The sequence below is a fragment of the Salvia hispanica genome, chromosome 2, assembly GCF_023119035.1.
Source record: "Salvia hispanica cultivar TCC Black 2014 chromosome 2, UniMelb_Shisp_WGS_1.0, whole genome shotgun sequence".
Classification (NCBI taxonomy): Eukaryota; Viridiplantae; Streptophyta; class Magnoliopsida; order Lamiales; family Lamiaceae; genus Salvia; species Salvia hispanica.
Genome location: NC_062966.1, coordinates 35382318 through 35400585, shown reverse-complemented (window position 1 = coordinate 35400585; position 18268 = coordinate 35382318). Strand labels below are relative to the sequence as shown.

At 36.7% G+C, this 18268-nt stretch overlaps 3 protein-coding genes across 4 annotated transcripts; 2 read left to right on the top strand and 1 right to left on the bottom strand.

The window, feature by feature from the left end:
• The first annotated feature begins 1931 nt into the window (after nt 1-1931).
• Nucleotides 1932-3336, top strand: LOC125203266. Its single transcript, XM_048101578.1, has 4 exons — nt 1932-2106; nt 2180-2310; nt 2410-2894; nt 2976-3336. The coding sequence occupies exons 1-4, from the start codon at nt 1944-1946 to the stop codon at nt 3211-3213; spliced, it is 1017 nt and encodes a 338-aa protein (XP_047957535.1). The 5' UTR covers nt 1932-1943; the 3' UTR covers nt 3214-3336.
• A 1928-nt stretch (nt 3337-5264) lies between these two features.
• Nucleotides 5265-8433, bottom strand: LOC125207734 (CASP-like protein 4A3). Its single transcript, XM_048107201.1, has 3 exons — nt 7601-8433; nt 6870-7011; nt 5265-5714 (listed from the first exon to the last, which is right to left on the bottom strand). Exons 1-3 carry the CDS (start codon nt 8302-8304, stop codon nt 5520-5522), a joined length of 1041 nt encoding a protein of 346 aa, XP_047963158.1. The 5' UTR covers nt 8305-8433; the 3' UTR covers nt 5265-5519.
• A 3301-nt stretch (nt 8434-11734) lies between these two features.
• On the top strand, nt 11735-16834 carry LOC125203326 (deoxynucleoside triphosphate triphosphohydrolase SAMHD1 homolog). 2 transcript variants are annotated; one of them, XM_048101650.1, is made up of 20 exons: nt 11735-11891; nt 12024-12169; nt 12426-12463; nt 12916-12938; nt 13530-13636; nt 13721-13772; nt 13862-13946; nt 14036-14126; nt 14559-14597; nt 14710-14777; nt 14912-14974; nt 15088-15143; nt 15219-15292; nt 15434-15526; nt 15605-15706; nt 15830-15910; nt 16010-16101; nt 16205-16220; nt 16330-16440; nt 16532-16834. In XM_048101650.1, exons 1-20 carry the CDS (start codon nt 11750-11752, stop codon nt 16634-16636), a joined length of 1584 nt encoding a protein of 527 aa, XP_047957607.1. In that variant the 5' UTR covers nt 11735-11749; the 3' UTR covers nt 16637-16834. The 2 variants fall into 2 exon arrangements, with proteins under 2 accessions (XP_047957607.1, XP_047957606.1); XM_048101649.1 differs by having other exon boundaries at nt 14036-14162.
• The last annotated feature ends 1434 nt before the right edge of the window (nt 16835-18268 follow it).

The following is an 18268-nucleotide window of genomic DNA, read 5'->3' as shown; positions in this document are numbered from 1 at the left end:
ATGCATATAAATACAAGTAGATATTATATGGTATATACTAGACCGTAAAGAAAAAAGAAGTGTGGTCAAACTTTGACCATAATAATCTATGTCACAATCCATGACCAAATAATTAGTCATTGTTGAGTTACTTCTCTTGGGTGTAAAGGAATTGAACGAAAGGAAAATTTCTTTGCGATCCATATGCCAATTTCTTTATAACCTATTTCCAAATATAGAACCACGTCGTAAATAAGGGTAAATAATATTGAGTGTTACTGATATCTATTGAGATATTTATATGTGTTATCCAATATAAAAAGGTTACCAATTGAACTATCTAGTGAGTCTTATTGTCAGTTGGTTTTGTGTAATAGCACAGGTGATTATGTTCCAGTATTGACAAATACGAATGACTTTGATATAAATTATCCGAAATCGAAAAAACTCTCAAACCCATACATTCGGCATTATAAGTTGTCCGAAATCGAAAATACCCAACCCCATCTAGGGAAGAGGAAGTTCAAGCCCCAATTAGCATATACTACTGAACATCCAGACAAATGGTGACAAATAAAATAACTAGAAATCAAATTCCATGAGTGGAAGAAGAGGATTTGGATCCCCTGCTGGAGCTGTTGTTACACATAGCAAATTTTTTTAAATAAAAAAAATTAATATTTTATATATTATTTTAATATTATAATTTATTATTGTAAAAAAATGGTTGTATATAACAGCCGCTCTCGCTGTGCTTGGAGCCACAGCAGGGGATCCAAACCCGTAATAAGGTCCCTAGAATTTATGACCCACACGTGTGCATGCAATGCTTTTGACCGTGTAAGAATCTTATGCCCTTTTCTTTTCAAAAGGGAGAGTGAAATAGATTCGCCATGGAATGTTCACACCAAAAATTAACCATTGGTTGTTGCTTTAATTTGTTGGCATATTATTAATAGCGAGTTTCCTAACCTCGGTTTTCTGAAGCAAGACTAGGTTTCCTTGTGCCTACACGTGTTCACATACACATCCACTAATTCATTATAAACACACATACATATAGGATATATGTGTATAAACACACATATAATACACATACATATAGGATATATGTGTATAAACACACATACATATAGGATATATGTGTATAAACACACATATAATACACATACATATAGGATATATGTGTATAGACTAATACGATAGACTATGATTTGGGTCGATTCTGAGTTCTGCTCAAAATGCACTATAAAGACTCATGAATCACATCATTAAAAAAATTGTTGTGGGATTTAATGATAATTTGTTTAATTTGGCATCGATCTTAATATAATATGGCCCTACTCCAGTCAAAAGAAAGATCCCACGGTCAAACTCATTATTCCGAATATTTCATCCCTTTGCCGAATTAAAAAATTCCCATATAAAAACTGCAAAATCTGAAGATTAATTTTACCTTTGATCAATGAGGTGGGTTGAGTACCTTATCTTCTGAGTTGCATTGCTTTTGCCGAAAGGAAAATAGATGAGGAAAAAATTCTCATCCAATCCAAGATCTTGCTTTGAATTATCTTCTAAAATCTTCACATGATTGTATTAGTCCATATATATAAATAACTCCATGCAATACGTATAATTGGAAAAGCATATATGCCTTTGCAATATTACCATAAGATTTGACAGCATAATTATCATGTAACCGCCTTTCCGATATGGTAACTGCAGTAAATATTCTAGCAGCTAAAAAATGTGGGCCACAAAGAATTTGGATTGCCACGAATGTTTAGTGCTGAAATCGCCTGTGAATTCTAGAGAAAATGACACTACTTCACTTGACCACTTAAGGTGACGAATCTCTCTCCCTCAAAAAAAAAAAAGAGAAAAAAAAATGGGCATCAAATATAAATAGGTCTCTTCAAGAATTGCATTTGTTCATAAGTGAAAAACCACACTAGAATTCATCCATGGACAACAGGAACAAATGTGCAGGCTGCTACAGACAGTTCAACAAGATGGAGCATCTTGTCGAGCACATGAGGATTTCGTATCACTCGAATCACGAACCCCTCTGCGGAGTCTGCCACAAGCATTGCCGCTCCTTTGAGTCTCTCAGAGAGCATCTCATAGGTATATATATTTATTGTCTTTTCATCAAATAGATAGAATTTTATATATATGCTTGATGATTTTTGCGAAGCAGGACCTCTTCCTAAAGCCGAATGCGAGAGGATATTCAAGGATCGAGGATGCGACATCTGCTTGAATGTCTTCAGCAGCCGCCACGCTCTTCTCCATCACCGAGACAAATGCCACTTCTCCCGTCGAAACAATGTAATAATTTTACTCATTCAAATATGAAATTTTCATATTATCCTTTTTAATTCCAAATTTAACATATGTTAACTTTTTTTTTTCCTATTGGAAAATTAGGGTTATAGAATGGGGATTCAAGATGAGTTGAGGATGGATAACACAAGGGGGAAAGTGGTGTCTCTGGCTTGCAAAATGGTGGGAGGAGGCAGTGATGGCTCACTAGACCTCTGTGCAAGAGTCTGCCTCATTGATGAGAACGAAAACATCCTTTTCCACACCTATGTCAAGCCAAGCCTTCCTGTCACCAACTACAGGTACGAGACGACTGGCATAAGGCCGGAGTATTTGAGGGAAGCGACGCCAGTTAGACAAGTTGGAAGGAAGATTCAAGACTACTTATGCAATGGGGAGCCGATATGGCAGATCCGGTCTAGAACTGGAAAAGCTCGAATCCTCGTTGGCCATGGCCTCGAACATGACTTAAAATGCTTGGAGTTTGAGTATCCCGAGTTTCTCATTAGGGATACTGCTAAATATCCACCATTGATGAAGACGAGCAAGCTGAGCAACTCGTTGAAGTACTTGACAAAGGCATATCTCGGGTTGGTGAATGAATCTAAAATTTTATTAATTTTTTATCATGTTATATGTGTGTTTTTTTTACTATTATGAGTTATGTGCAGATACGATATTCAGAACGGGGTGCAGGATCCGTACGAGGACTGTGTTGCAGCGATGAGGCTGTACAAGAGAATGAGAGCACAAGATCATAGGGTGGAGAGCTATCCATTGGCTTCTGATCAGCAGAATCGGAATAACTTTGCTTCGTGGAGGCAAGCCGAGCTGGAGAGGATGAGCCCGGAGAGAATGTTGGACATGTCTAGATCTGATTACTATTGTTGGTGCTTGGACTCCAAATGAGGTGGAGATGATGAATTCAACAACAAGTTTGAACTATTTATTTCCTTCTTTTATGCCAGTAGATTTATGTGTATTATCAGAAGAAGCAGTAATATTGTATAATGCCATTACTATTGTTGCTATTTCAAAGGTAGTAGTAATTTAATTAAAAGTGTTTTGCTACAAATTTGAGAAATTTGTTGTGTTGCTGAATAAATTTATCTTAATTAATTATTTGTAAAAATAAAATAAGTTCCAAAATAATGATCCAAATTATATGGTTTCAAGAAATCAAGAAGGTCCCAAAAAAGTAATATTACCTGGATATATTTTGAATTATTCAAGTTCTTAAACATGATCCTAGTTATGGAAACAGTCAAGATAAATCTTAAAAATGATTTTGGTTTTTCAAGTGTCTTTCAAGTGATTTTCAAGATATTTAGGTAAAAAGAAGTGTAGTTATTAGTAAATAATGTCTATTGGTTAAATGAATAGTATGTTAACAATATATGTCCATAATTTCATAGGTTTCACTTCTCTTCAAAATTCACTCCAATAGCTCTTTGAGAAAAAAAAAAAAAACATGATATATATCGCTTGTGCAAAGTTAAAATAATTAATAGTCTCGTGTTATTTTTTCGAATAATATCGCGTAGTGGTTGAATGCTAGTACAATACATAACTAATTTGTTGGCAACGTACGTTAACTCACGAATATTGTTGTAATTGTAATGTGTAATACTAGCCTATATAGATATTAATTGAAAAACAAATTGATGTGGAAAATAAAATTATATTATAAAAAAGTTGTTTATTGAAGAATAATTAGGCTAATCATACATGTCTGGTTAAAAATAAAGCTAGACTAATCTACTGATTGTATTTTAGGCCATAAATAATTGATGTACTAAACTGTGATCACAGTCCAAAAGTGAATTAGAGAAAATAATTTGCAACAAATAATAGGCCCTAATAAATTTAAAAGTTTATAGATATGAGCCCGATCAATATATAGCTTAAAAGAAATAGACTATAATAATGTTTTTAAAAGTGACTATACTAACTTTAAAAATGAAGTAAAGTTAAAGTTGATTAGATGATATTATAGGGATGTGATCATATCATAATCCATATTTATAGTGATAACCTAATAATCCTCATTTTATCGATGAAAAATATTATTTAATGGAACAGAATATTATTTTATGGAATAAAAGTATCATTTTATGTATGCTGAAAAAATATCATTTTATCGTGTATAAATATCATTTTTAGTAAAAATGATACTTTTGACTCTAGGGTTATTAGGTTATCACATATATATATGAGTTATGATCTGATGCACCCCTATATTTTGATGTTCAAATTTTTGCATAACTATAGCAGGTTTATATTAATGTTTCGTGGAAATAAATTTGCTTCGTTAAGTTTTTAATTTTAGTTTACATTATGATTTTTATAGGGGAGCTTACATTGAGGATTTAATATTATGGCGTGGAATTCAATTTGAGCTATAATTTGATGTTCTATCTATATATATTTACGACTTTACCTTAAAATTTATTTCTAATTACAAAAAGGGAATTTCTAACTATTGTATGGATTTTTCGACAACATTTTTTCAATTTAAATGACCAAATTGCTGGTAAGTAAGATAGTAATTTAATAATTTAAACTTCGATAATAGAAGAGCCTTAAGTTATCTTTCAAATTTTGTTTTATTCGCATTATTTTTTTTGGTAATTTTTGTTGATAGATGGAAATTTATTTTTATCCACTTTGAGAAGGACAAAAAAAATGTGTGGTTACGTGGTATGTCTCCAAAATCAAATCTTTTACCACTGAAATACAAAAAGAAATCAAACTAATTATACTAAAACACAGCCAAGACAACCGTAATCTAACATTATTTTCATCTCATCACTTGCATTATTTATGTCATCTTTTAAAAAACTTACAATCATATTGCTAACTAGTCACTTCACTTTTCATGAAACCCATACTTTTTTTTATCTCACGTTTGGATACATATTGCTAAATAAAATTGGTAGCGAATGCTTTAGCCCAAAAAATAACAACAATCAAAATTAACCTTTGGCCCAACCAACTATTATTGAAAGTCCATAATTTAAACCTCCCATCATCAACAACTATAAGCCACGACATAATGAATGTTTATATACACCATTTTGTTCTTAAAGATGCAGACAGCCGCTACAAACCTACAATAGATACACGCAGAGTATATCTCGACCTAGATCGATGAAGAGGAACTCGAGGCGAGGGCAGCGGTGCACACGACCTAGTTCGAGGGGAGGAAGTCGAAACTATGCAGTTTTGGAAGTGCAGAGAACATAGCCAGATATGAGAGAACTCATTGCGAGGGCGACGAAGGCGAGGAAAGACATGGACACGGAAGCAGTTGCTAAATCAGGAAACTGGTCCTTCCCCCAGTTCAGTTGCCAGTCGTCGATCCGGATGGTGGCAGACGAGGAAGCTGATATGAGAAGATAAGCGATCATCTGCCACCAACAAACATAACCATAACCATGATCATTATCATCGGAATGTCTTTCAGTAAGCATACCAAAAACATGAGGGGAAAAAGCATACAAGCAAGTTCTTGATTTGTAAAATAACTTAACCAAGATAAGAAGCTGTCAAGCTGCTAAATAAAGGGAAAGTTAAATCAATCATAAATGTCGATATCGTTGCATCTTCTACATATGATTACCGTTTGATGGGCTGGGAGTCAGAACCAAACTCTAGCAAAAATTCAAATAAATGATAGTATGCGTTTTGACCCATCGGACAGTCTCACACAAGTGTTTGTGTTTCTTAATTGGGTTCTCGGGCAATTAGTTTTTCATCTTGTCATATTATACGCACAACTTAACATGGTATCTATATAGCATGATCGTGAAACACAACGTAGAAGCATGTAGTTAAAGCAACTAAAGAAAGATGAGAATAGTGGTGAATGGAATCTATTTTTTCATCTTTACCATACTGCTTTTCTCAAGCTATGAGATTCCTCCTTTACTCATAAAAGAAGAAAATGCACGCACACTCCTTAAAGCACTAGAGACAATAATTCTTCAACATGTAAAGTGAGGTGGTGACTGACGAGTGGGAGGAAGAAAGGAACATAATGCAAGCCAAAAAAGCGGCTCAACAAACAGATAAACTCTTAGTGATTCCCTTTCGTCAACTCATGGCTTATCCGATTATCTAAGGAGCAAGACGACAACAAGGCCCACAACACCAAAGAAATCACTCTATTTTAGGCCAGAGACACAAGCGAACTAAATTAGGGAATAGAGAGCAACTGCATAGATATGAGTATCAATTATCAAACTGGGTAGACAGAAGTACTAATTCAAACCCTTCATTATCACTAATCATCATACAGAAAGGGAAACACGATTCTAATGAAATTTTTCTCTCAACATCACCATCACGACCACTCACTTTCCATGCTTGGTCTAGGCAAGAAACAACACAAAGAAAAGTAATATATCTGATTGTGCAAATCATTACTCATTACCATAAGGACGCATATAAGTAATTAACCACACATAAAGGATTAACCACAAAAGGGAGATTTCTATTGCAAATGTTCATTTATTGGAATATTTGATTTCTCAAATCACATATAATAGGCAGTAAAGACTTGCCTGATCAGCTGCAAAGTTGAGGTAGTGCCGGAGTTTCGGTTGTTGATGCACAATATACTTTCCGGTCACCAGATTATATGACATATCCAATGCCTGAGCTCCAGAATACACAAATCCAATCACATTCACAGACATACAGTACCTGCCAAATCCCTAATTCAGATTCAAAACCACAACCTTCAAAGAATTCAAATTTCAAACAGCCTTGTATATGCTACACTGATGAGCTACATCAAACACGATTGCGATAAATCTTCACACAAACATATATTCACAGTTGTTTGGATAATGTAGTTGGCTAGTCTTAGCATTCAAAGAGCCGACCAGAGGCTACTGGCAAAGAACACATCTCCATTCAAATTTCAATTGACCACTGATCTATTCCATAAGGGAAAGACAAACTCCACCACTTGAAATGTAATCTCTCAACTGTTACCGAAACTTTTCCACGTTGTATTTGCGACCACAACTTTGCATGAATGTGAATTATTAATGTCTTTTTCCAACTTCTACAAAAAGTGTATATAAACGAGCTGAAACAGAGCTTAACTGAATTCAGAATTTAAGTCAAGAAATCACAATCAAATTAGTAGAATAAGTTACATACATATTATTCTTTGCCTAAATTGAACCAAGTCATCACTCCTAAAAATAGAAAGATTAGTATAAATAATTCGGGTTATAAAATACATTTATTTGCAAACATATAAATTCAAGATAATTATTTTTACCTGAATTCTTTGTAACGATCAAATGAATCGAGAGCCCATCCCTGATTTCTATCAGCTGCCATTACCGCAAATGAAATTAAGCAAAACAGCAATCCAAAAACCCTAAACCCCAACGCAGCTTTCCTCACCATCTTCTCCCTCTCACCTCTCCTCAAAATAGACAGCGACGGACTAACCCTCCTCCGCCTAATTCCACTTCCGCCGCCGCCGCCGGCCAATTCAGGTCCCGGATCCGGCTTCGGCGCCACCACATTCGGCTCCTCCATCACCGCCCTATTCACCACCGCCGCCATAGGCTCCTCCACCACAACCATATCCTCCATCGGCCCCTTGTACATGTCCTTCCTCACCACCACCGCCGCCGGCCGATGCTCCTCAACCCCACTCCCGCGGCCGTGATCGAAGGCGATGTACTCGGATTCGGGCGAGGAGCGATCCATCGGCCGATTCGTCTCGTGCTCCGGCGAAGAGCCGCGGCTGTTGCTGATGGTGATGTGCGCGGAGTCGGGAGAATTTTGGTCCGGCGGGGAGAGCGAGATGTGGTCATCGCTGTTGTGCTTGGAGTGAAGCGGCGAGGAGTAGGAGTCCGCCGGAGAAGATAGGGAGATGTGGTCTCCGCTGTTGTTGCGTCGCGGAGAGGGGGCAGATTTGGGCGGAGCTGCTTCGGTTTCAGGTGGCGGCGCCTGATTATTTTTATTTTCCATCAAAACGGAATTTCGAATGAATTGTTTTCCGGAATTTTCGATTCTGTTGATTTTAATAAGAAAAAATGAAATTGTTTGGAAGAAATGCAGCTGATATTTTTCAATCCTTTTATTTCCACATACACAGACAATGGAGTATATTTTTTTATTTTTTTATTTTTTATCGAATTTGGGGGCTTGTTTTCGGACTGATTACCAATGTCGATTCCTGCCAAATAATGCTATACAAATCATTTAACAGAAGTTGACGGTAATGAAAAGTATGTGGGGACGCCTAATCTAACGGAGTTGCAAAATTATATGGATGAGGTGTCCAAAAATAAAAATTTTATTCTAATAGGAAAGAGGGTGACTGAGGGAATATTCAGTTTTTAATATTACTTCTAGCTCTGTCCCATAATAATTATCCATTTTAATTCCCACATGAGCTTTTAAGAATGTAAAAGAAAATATTGATTGGAAAAATTAGTAGAAACACTAAATTTCTTATCTCATGTCTGCTTTAAAGCATCTTCAATGGTCGGCTAGCGATCGGCTAGCCAATTCTTGCCGGTATGCGCCGTGGGGATGCGGTGGGGGAACTAGGGGGATGCTCGGCGGGGGGGTGGAAGCCCTGCAGTGAGCGGTATGGCGGCCGGGTGGGGGAGGCATGCATTTCGCATTTACGCCAGAAGAAGATGTCGTGATCAAACGATGGGGATGATGTGGCAGTAGAGGGATGCGGTGGGGATGTGCCAGACGTGTATGCATCCCGGATTTGTGGGGAATGCAGTGGGTCACCGGGAGTGGACACTCGCATATCGTACCTCGCTTGATTTTTGACGGCCGCGGCTCACCACGCTCGACCCTGAAGTGGAGACGTGCAGCTGATCACTCGGCGATGACCTTCTCGTCATTGCATGATATGGATCGATCTCGGGATCCGGATACTCCCGTTCCAGCGGAGGCGAAGCCGCGTCGAAGAAGAAGACGTAAGGGGAAGGCCAAGGCGGCCGGCAAGTCGTCGCAGCTCCGCTGAGGACGACACCCCCGGGCCGGAGGAAGTGGATCTGAGGATGAGTACGCCGGGGTGGCCAAGGGGTGGTGGAGGTGTACGATCCGTCGGCCGCGAACAAACTGGCCGTCAACATGTGGGCGAAGATCAGAGCCGCCTATAGGAGGCACCGCCCGCACGGGAAGGACTTTAGCGGGGAGGAGGTCCGGAAGGGGTGGGAGCGCATCAGGGTCGCGGTCGGCCGCTGCTTCGTCGTTGTACGCCAACGCCGTCCGTCGCCTCACTAGTGGGCGAGTAATGAGGAGGACGCCCGGAGGATGGCCAAGAATGAGTTTCCTTGGCGGGGAAGTATAAGGAGTTCAACTTCTGGGAGTGCTTTTTGTTGCCGAAGGACTCCGAGAAGTTCTGGGCGGGGTGCGACGCCGGGTGGCCGAAGAAGCAGAGGCCGAACTATTCCGGCGACTACAGCGGGCAGCAGAAGGCGGATCCTCACGACCTCCCTCGGGATGCAGAGGAGTTTCCATCCCCTCCTTCATTTGTTGGTCGTCCTCACCCGGTTGGCAAAAGCAGGCGCAACGGGCTGCGAGGGGAGGATCCCCCCTATCGCCCCATGAGGTCCAGTCCTCCGCCCTCCCACCCGCCCCACTCGAGTACACTCTCCATTCGCGTAACCATACGCGGGATCAGATGTACAAGGTCTTCCAAGATTGGAGGACCGACACTGAGCCCACGGAGAAGATGTTTCTTCACTCGATGCTCGAGAGCATGCGGGTTGATTTGGAAATCGCGAGGGCACGACTAGCGGGTTTTAAAGTGGGCTCAGATACCACGGGCGGCGGCAGCGACGACAAGGACGGCGGCAACGGCGACGACGAGGAGGAGTAGAGAGTGGCGGGGCTCGTGTGTGGAAGCCCTTTAAAAAAAAAAAACATGTATTTTTTTTTAAATCTTTGTACTTTTTTTGAATGAAATGAATTAATTTTCCCTTATACGTGTCGTAAATTTAATTTCGTAATTTAATCGTAATTTTAATCCGTAAATGTAGTATTTTTTTGAATTATTTTTTTGCGGCTAGCCTATGGCTGGCCTAAATCTGATGTGACATGTGTATTTTTAGTGCTGCTGACGTGGCAGGGTGAGAGAATGGCTGGCCTATTGCTGGCCTATTTAGCATTGGAGATGCTCTTATGTGAAAAAATACCAATTGAAGTGGAGGGTTTTTTCAAACAACAAAGGGTTGGGTCAACTATTTAATTAAATGATATTGAGTGTGTTTTCCATCTCCTCTCGAGAAAGAAGTAGGGAAGAATACGTACAAATCAGATTTTTTGAGGAACGTATCAAGAGAGAATTTGATTTGCTTAGACAGTGTGTGGTTGGTAAACAAGGATCAGTATTATAAAAAGGTACAAAATATATCGTCAAATATTCAATTAGTTTTATAATAAAATGTGAATGTTATGAGTTAGTGGAATGTGATGCCTATTTATCATTTATTGTCAAAAGTGAAAGTGGATAATTGATGAGAGGAGAACAAAAATGGCAAAAATGGACAATTAATGGGAGACGGAAAGAATATATCTTATGATTAAATATATGTGTGTTCAGTTTATGAGATTGAATTTAACAATTTAATTATAAATGGATAAATATATGATAATTAGTTATAACTAATCATTTTAATTAAAATAATTTTATATTTAATGATAATTAATAATTGACAATCGAACGATACCTAAGTATACTTTATATTGTGCCAAGCCATTCTTCCAAGGTCTAATAGTATCAAGTTATAAAATTCTAGCATCAGATTTCATATTAATCATATTTATATAATGGTTGTAGTACAATTTTCTATTTAAGGGATATAATAACTTTAATTCTCTCTATCAATATTTATTTGTTTTATTTATCAATATCAAATTTTCAAGAAAACAAGAAATGTTGACAAAATAAAATTATCATAGGTCACTAAAAAAATGAATAAATGCAATATGCATAACAAAATATACTCAAAAGGTTTAAGATCTATTCCGGCTTGAATTCCCCAAACCGGCACGGTCGTACCACTTCTATGGCTTAAGATCTAGAGATTTTTGAAGTCCAATTCTCAACAAACATAGCATCCGTCCTAATTAAAAATCAGGTTAACTATCTTCCAACGATGCGGGAACATTGTTATTTCCCTATACACTGTACAAGCATATAAATATAACTTCATGCCAACACTATTTGACTAGATTTATTACTACAAAAATGCGTTATCAAATTTACAATCAACACAATCATATAAATACACATTTATACCAACAATATTTACCTAGATTTAATACTACAAATAACGCATAACTAAATTTACCCATTTAGAGAAAAAGAAATAAAGTTTAAAAATCTGAAAAGATAAAAAAGTGAAAAATCCACCAATCGCGTAACGGTATAAAATATAGGAAAATGCCTTTTACTGCACCCACAATTCTGCACTATACACATTTGACCGCACTATTTCCCACTTCCCCTTTCCCAATATTCCTGCAAAATTCTGTGGAAACAGCGCAAAATCCTCGACGCCTCCTCCGCGCTCGACCGTGCAACGGTAAATGAACTCGGCGAACAATCGCGAGAGCTTTTCCTTTTGTTTCTGTGAACAACATAGAGAAATGTGTTTGACGCGTGGTGAATTGCAGCTGTAATGGAGTTTTTCTGCTTGTTTTTTGTGCATTTTTAGCCTCCGGCACCAGGCGAGCGAGGATGGGAGCAATTTACGAAGACGAGTGCTCGTTGTCTTCGAATTACAGTTTCGCGTGCTCTCAGGATTTGAGATTCTCCAAGCAAGTTCATGACAATGTCCACGGAAACATTTATCTCGATCAGGTAACATACATCTCTCGGACTCGGACTGTGTGTGTGAGTTCTATTGGAGCTACTTTTCCTTGTGCTCAAAATTGTTAAATTTAGTCGATAGATAGAGGATAGGTTCATGACTTCATTCTATTGATAAATCGTTCGGTTTAAGCTTTGTGAAAGCTGTGATGTGTTTCTACCTGAAGAGCTACTATATTTTATTGTGTTAAGCGTTTGTTCAGATTATATAGTCAGTTTATCAATTGTTTTTTTGTTTGTTTTGCAGCTCTGTTTGAAATTTGCTGATACCGAACAGTTTCAGAGGTAAATAAACTACTTCTGCCATCGATATATCTGATGTAGTTATGCTGATTTAGAGAGGCGTTTGGTTGGGAATTTCGGTGAATTCGGAGTAGTGGAATATAGAGGGCTGATTTTATAGGAGAATTGTTAACCATTGATGTTTGCTTATGAATTGAGGAAACGAACTCTAAATATAACTTACTATCAGGTTTTAAAAACTTGTTAGGAGGAATGCTTTTTTTTTTTATTTAGAATTCTTATTAGTTGAAAAAAGTGCAACTGTGCAAGGGTGTTTTGTTCTTATTGTTGTTGTTTATATGCATACATATATGTTTATGTGTGTGTATTTATACATGTACATATCAGATTGTTTCTAAAAAGTTAAATGTATAGTTGAAGTTGAAGAATCAATTATAAATTCCTCAAACTAACAGTAGTCTTAGTTTCTAACACAATATTTGTTTTATTGCCAGGCTGCGTGATCTTAAGCAACTGGGTGAGTGCAGGACATTTGGTGTTCTCTCATTATAGTCATTCACTAGCACTACATTAATTTTGAGAAATGGTTATGCCGAGTAGCTTGAGTATAAGATTATGACCTTAAGTTATCCATAAGGTCGTATTATCTGTTCAATGTTCATTTTATTTAATGAGCATTCAATTATGTGAAGAAAATCATTGGCTAGTGACAACATTCTATAGTATAATACTCAATTGGAAATTTGAGGAAATTGCATCTTTAGGCTTGATATTTGTTCATGCTCTTTTACAGTAAAAGTTTTCTTTTGGAGACGTCGAGATGTTTTTATGGAAACTCAGTTGTAAGTTGTAACTGATGTGTTACACACCTCACTTGTTTACTTCCAACACTTGAGGCAAAAGATTATGGCCTTTTTAAAATTTTTATACAATTATAGTTGCTTGTGTTTTTCAAACTGCAGTGAATATCAAGAAGAAATATCATGGATTTGACAATTGTTTTATTGAAGCTCTCTGCTCTCCTGATGAAGGATCTCAGTTCACTTAACTCATATGATGAAGTCTTTCCATTGACCATTTTGTGTTAAATATTTTATTTTATCTTCAGGAATGGCACACATGGTTTACCCAGGAGCTGTCCATTCTAGATTTGAGCATTCTCTTGGAGTTTACTGGCTTGCTGGTGAAGCTGTTCACAAACTTAAGGCTCAACAGGTTGTGCCTTTGCATTAGAAATGTTTATTGAAAGTATACAGTGAAGCTATTTTGTAATCGTTGCAAGTGATATGCATTTTGCAGGGATTAGAGCTGGGTATCGATCGATTTGATATGCAGACTGTGAAACTTGCAGGTAATTTTGCTTTTTTCTCAATCGATGAGCAGGAGCATCCATTTGCATAAATCATAGTTCCTGACTACCTCTTATGCTTTGATTGACAGGGCTCTTGCATGACGTAGGTCATGGACCTTTTAGTCATTTGTTTGAACATGAGTTTCTTCCCAAGGTTGTTGCAGGATCAGAGTGGTAATATTGCATGACCAACTACAATTTTGTAAAAAAATGAATCCAGCTGATTAGGTCCTACTATTAAACTGTGATATTGATGTTTATAGGTCTCATGAGCATATGTCTATAGAGATGGTGGATCATATTGTTGATGAACATCACATTGACATAGATGCTGACACCATTAAAAGAGTCAAGGTGAAAATGCTCATCACTTGGTTTAATTTGTCAGAGGTTAGAGTGGAACATGATTTCATAATATTTTGATGTCATTAAGTCAACTAAGGTGATTAGTCTTTTTATCGAATCATAATTTCTACTTTACATCTGTAACTTGTTAGCTGTGACCAATGAAGAATTCAGTTAGTTAAACTCTAAGAAGAAGATATTGATGGAGTCTCGTGGAGACATATTACTAGTGGTTCTGTGAAATTGCATTTAAAATTCTAAATAACGGTTTGCTATATGAAATGTTTTTATTTTTTATCCCTGGGCAATGTTTATTCCTAATGTTGAGGCACTGAGCTTTGTGCTAGTATTTGATTAGATTATTTCAATCGTAGTTCTGTTTTGTGTGTCTAAGAGTCAATGTTAGTTTTGACTCCATTTCTGTCCCTAATACTTTCGCAGGAAATGATACTCGCAAGTTCAAAATATGGTATAGGCAAAGTAAGTGATACTGTAAAGATCATGGCGATTTTATTTTATTGATAATGGTGCAGCTTTATGGTATGCCAAATCACTTGTTGAGATTAAATATGTGGTTTTCTCCAATCTATAGAGCACAAGGGAAAAGCGTTTTCTTTATGATATTGTGGCAAATGGTCGAAGTGGCATTGACGTTGACAAGTTAGTAACCTCAACTCAGGGGACTATATGTTCTTTCTAAATTTTTGATATCATCTTTAAGTTTATCACTGTATCTTCCTTAGAAACTTTGTTAATCGTCTTATTATTTATTCCACGTTTAATTTATACTTCAGATTTGATTACATTGTCCGTGACAGCCGAGCATGTGGTTTAGGATGCAACTTCCAGTTTGAGAGGTTATTTTCTAAATTTATTCATTATTCGACTCACATGCACTTAGTTACTAAAACTTGGGGAGGATTTCACTAGATACAATTATATTTCATGAAGGATTCTTTGTGACCTGCAGGCTAATGGAGAGTATGAGAGTTATGGGAGATGACATTTGCTACCGGGCAAAAGAATGTAAATTTATGCATAGCTGAATATGCACCTTTTCATTTAGTAACCAATCCTCTTTTAATGAAATATAAGTTTCAGATCTTACTGTCCATAAGTTGTTTGCCACCCGAGCTGACCTGCACAGAACTGTTTATACTCATGCAAAAGTGAAGGTCTGTGCCAAAATTATGTTAAGTTCTGAAGTTGATTTAATTGCACATATATAGCAGGAACAAAGTCATATCTTGTTTTTGCTTACCTTGGGTGGCCTATTTACGTTTGAAAATTGCTGAAAGTGTAGTTTTGTGTTTCAGGCTTTAGAGCTGATGGTAGTAGATGCCATGGTGAGTGCAAATAGTTATCTACAAATAGCATCTCACATACAGGATCCTTCTCAGTATTGGAAGGTTGGGGAGCTTTCCAACTTATATATCTTCTAACTTCGTATATTGCATGATATTTACAGTTTATGTTTTGTGTTATAGTTAGATGATACTATTATAAAGACAATTGAGACTGCTCCAGACCAAGAACTGAAGGAATCCAGGGATTTAATCCTTCGGATTCGCCGGAGGGACTTATATCAGGTCTGATAGACTAAGTACACACATTGACGATTTGTGACTACTACTGCTACTTTGTTTTTCATTCATTTTAGCTCCTAGTGCAACAGCATGATTATCTACTGACCCTCTAATTTGATTTTGCAGTATTGTAATGAGTTCGCTGTTCCAAAGGAGAAATTGGAGAATTTCAAAAACGTCACTGCTCAAGATATAGTTTGTTCACAGGTATGATTGCTTTAGAAAATACAGTAATATTTTAGTATTATTGGCTTATTTTCCAGGAAACTTTCTGCAATTTATATTTATTGCACTCTTGCTGTATAGAAAAGTGGCGGAGTGTCCATAAGAGAGGAGGATGTTGCTGTTACCAATGTCCGGATTGATTTGACTCGTGGGAAGCATAATCCTCTCGATAGGTGCTTATCCATATTGAATTACTTCATGCACCCATTTCCTTTGATATAGTTTTTGAATGGCTGTACTAATGTTTTGTGTTCTCTCGCATATTCCTTCTTCCAGCGTCAAGTTTTTCCAGGTGTGAATCACGGGTCCCAGTTGTGGCTCTTATTAGATTCTCATTTCCGCAACTTTACACTCCTGCAACTTTCTCACTATTTCCCCTCCCCTATTCTCTCCTTTTCAAGGATTATGAAAGTACGGAGAAATTCATTATTTCTGATGATCGCATCAGCCACTTGCTGCCAACATCTTACCAAGACATGATTGTTCGAGTCTACTCCAAAAAGCCTGAACTGGTCTCTTTAATCAGCTTTTGAACTTTGATCAAATTTCATGGTCACGTGGCTGTAGTTTCGCGTATAAATGCTTAACTTTCTGCTTGTGCAGGTTGGAGCTATTTCCGATGCCTTTGAGAATTTTCAGTTAAAGACCTACGGAGTCAAAAAACAAGTGCTGGCAACACCGGAGAAGAAAAGGCAACGGCTTATGTAGGCGGTTCCACTATCCTGGTTCTATCTTTCCCTTCATTAACATGATGCAGCTATAGTTATACTAGCACATATACATCTTCAATAGTATATTCGTATATGTTATTGAATGGCAATATATCCACATAGGCCACTATTTTTTATAACCATGTAAAAAACACTTTGGTTTTACGCATTTATCATAATATACTTCTTTTAATTACTCATGCTAGTCACATTTGCTGACTTTATATAAATCCATTTTATTGATATTGTTAGTTTGTCGTGCTGGAACTTCATGTTTAGATGCCGTAAATGAAGCACAATTATCACCATCATTTTGGTGTTTTGATAACTGATTTTTGTTTCTATCTTATGAAAAAGATGACCCTGAGATTGTGGTCGAATTTCGTTCTAGTGTAGGGGAGTTACCCTACATAGGTAAATACATAAAAAAATGGACAACATCATTTGTTCCCATATCGTTACTAGAAACTTCTAAAAGTTGGCTACAAAATATTATTTCCTCGTCCTGCTATAAATAATTGTGGATTTAGGGAGATTGCAATTGGAGTCTTACATAATTTCTTTATTCTTTATCACGTTGAATAATTGTGGAGATGCTGTTTTTGCAGTTGGATTATTCCAGCTTAAGACAGATATAGCTTTGATGGGTCACATGGAGTGTAACATGCACAAAATAATGTATATATAGTTTTATATTTATGGTAACATTAAGTTGCTAAAAAATGTATGGGACTTGTTTATTTTCAAAGTCTTCGAATTTAAATGGATCTAATTCTTTACTCAGCGTGGGATATTAGCTTATACTACAATGATTTGAACATCCACTTTGGCTACATATGCTTCACGTTGTATATAAGTTTATGGTTCATGCCTCTAGTCTCGGAAAAGGATCATGCGCAGAATAGATAGTGCATTCATAGTTTATTAATGATTAAAAAGTTGTTTTCTAAATACTAATGCCATGAGATTGCACTGCCATTTAAAATCTATTACTACTAGATATCGGTCAAGAATCTTGCTTTGGGAAATAAATACTAATGCCATGAGATTGCTCTGCCATTATATATATACTACTTGATATTCCAACTTTTCAAAAAATTGTGTAAATTAGATGTTCTTTAAATAAACACACAATCTTATCAATAAAATTTGGTCCATGGCATCCACCAAATCATACGAAATCTAGATTTATCATTTTTAGGTGTTATCTTAATCGCATAGATTTTATTTTTCATTTACTAGATGATTACATGATATTCTTATCAAATCATAATCACCTAAACAAGTGCATCTGAAGATAATACTCGCCCAATTTATTACCTATAATTTTGGTAGTTGACTATGAATTTTAATGCAGTAAAATTGATAAAATAGAAGGGACCGAGGAAAAAGTTGGAGTATTGTGTGAAGGATTTTGTTCACTTTATTAAAAAAATAAACTTATTATAAATGAAAAATATGGAGAAAGTAAGATAGGGTTAATAATAAACTTATTACTATTACTATATGACTAAGAATTAGGAATAGGATTGAGTGCCCTCGGTCAAACTTCGGATTAGATCCTAAAAAGTCGGGTCAATGGGTCGTTTTACCAATTTTTTTTATAATTAACTTATCTTAATCTATTCAA

Coding starts and splice junctions, on each gene's coding strand:
- LOC125203266 (XM_048101578.1), top strand. CDS start 1,944: ATGGACAACAGGAACAAATGTGCAGGCTGCTACAGACAGTTCAACAAG. Junction 2,107..2,179: donor TCTCAGAGAGCATCTCATAG/GTATATATATTT, acceptor TTTGCGAAGCAG/GACCTCTTCCTAAAGCCGAA. Junction 2,311..2,409: donor ACTTCTCCCGTCGAAACAAT/GTAATAATTTTA, acceptor TTGGAAAATTAG/GGTTATAGAATGGGGATTCA.
- LOC125207734 (XM_048107201.1), bottom strand. CDS start 8,304: ATGGAAAATAAAAATAATCAGGCGCCGCCACCTGAAACCGAAGCAGCT. Junction 7,012..7,600: donor GATCGTTACAAAGAATTCAG/GTAAAAATAATT, acceptor GGGATTTGGCAG/GTACTGTATGTCTGTGAATG. Junction 5,715..6,869: donor TCAACTTTGCAGCTGATCAG/GCAAGTCTTTAC, acceptor TGTTGGTGGCAG/ATGATCGCTTATCTTCTCAT.
- LOC125203326 (XM_048101649.1), top strand. CDS start 11,750: ATGCCTTTTACTGCACCCACAATTCTGCACTATACACATTTGACCGCA. Junction 12,939..13,529: donor GCGTGATCTTAAGCAACTGG/GTGAGTGCAGGA, acceptor TTTTATCTTCAG/GAATGGCACACATGGTTTAC. Junction 14,778..14,911: donor AGTGGCATTGACGTTGACAA/GTTAGTAACCTC, acceptor TTTATACTTCAG/ATTTGATTACATTGTCCGTG.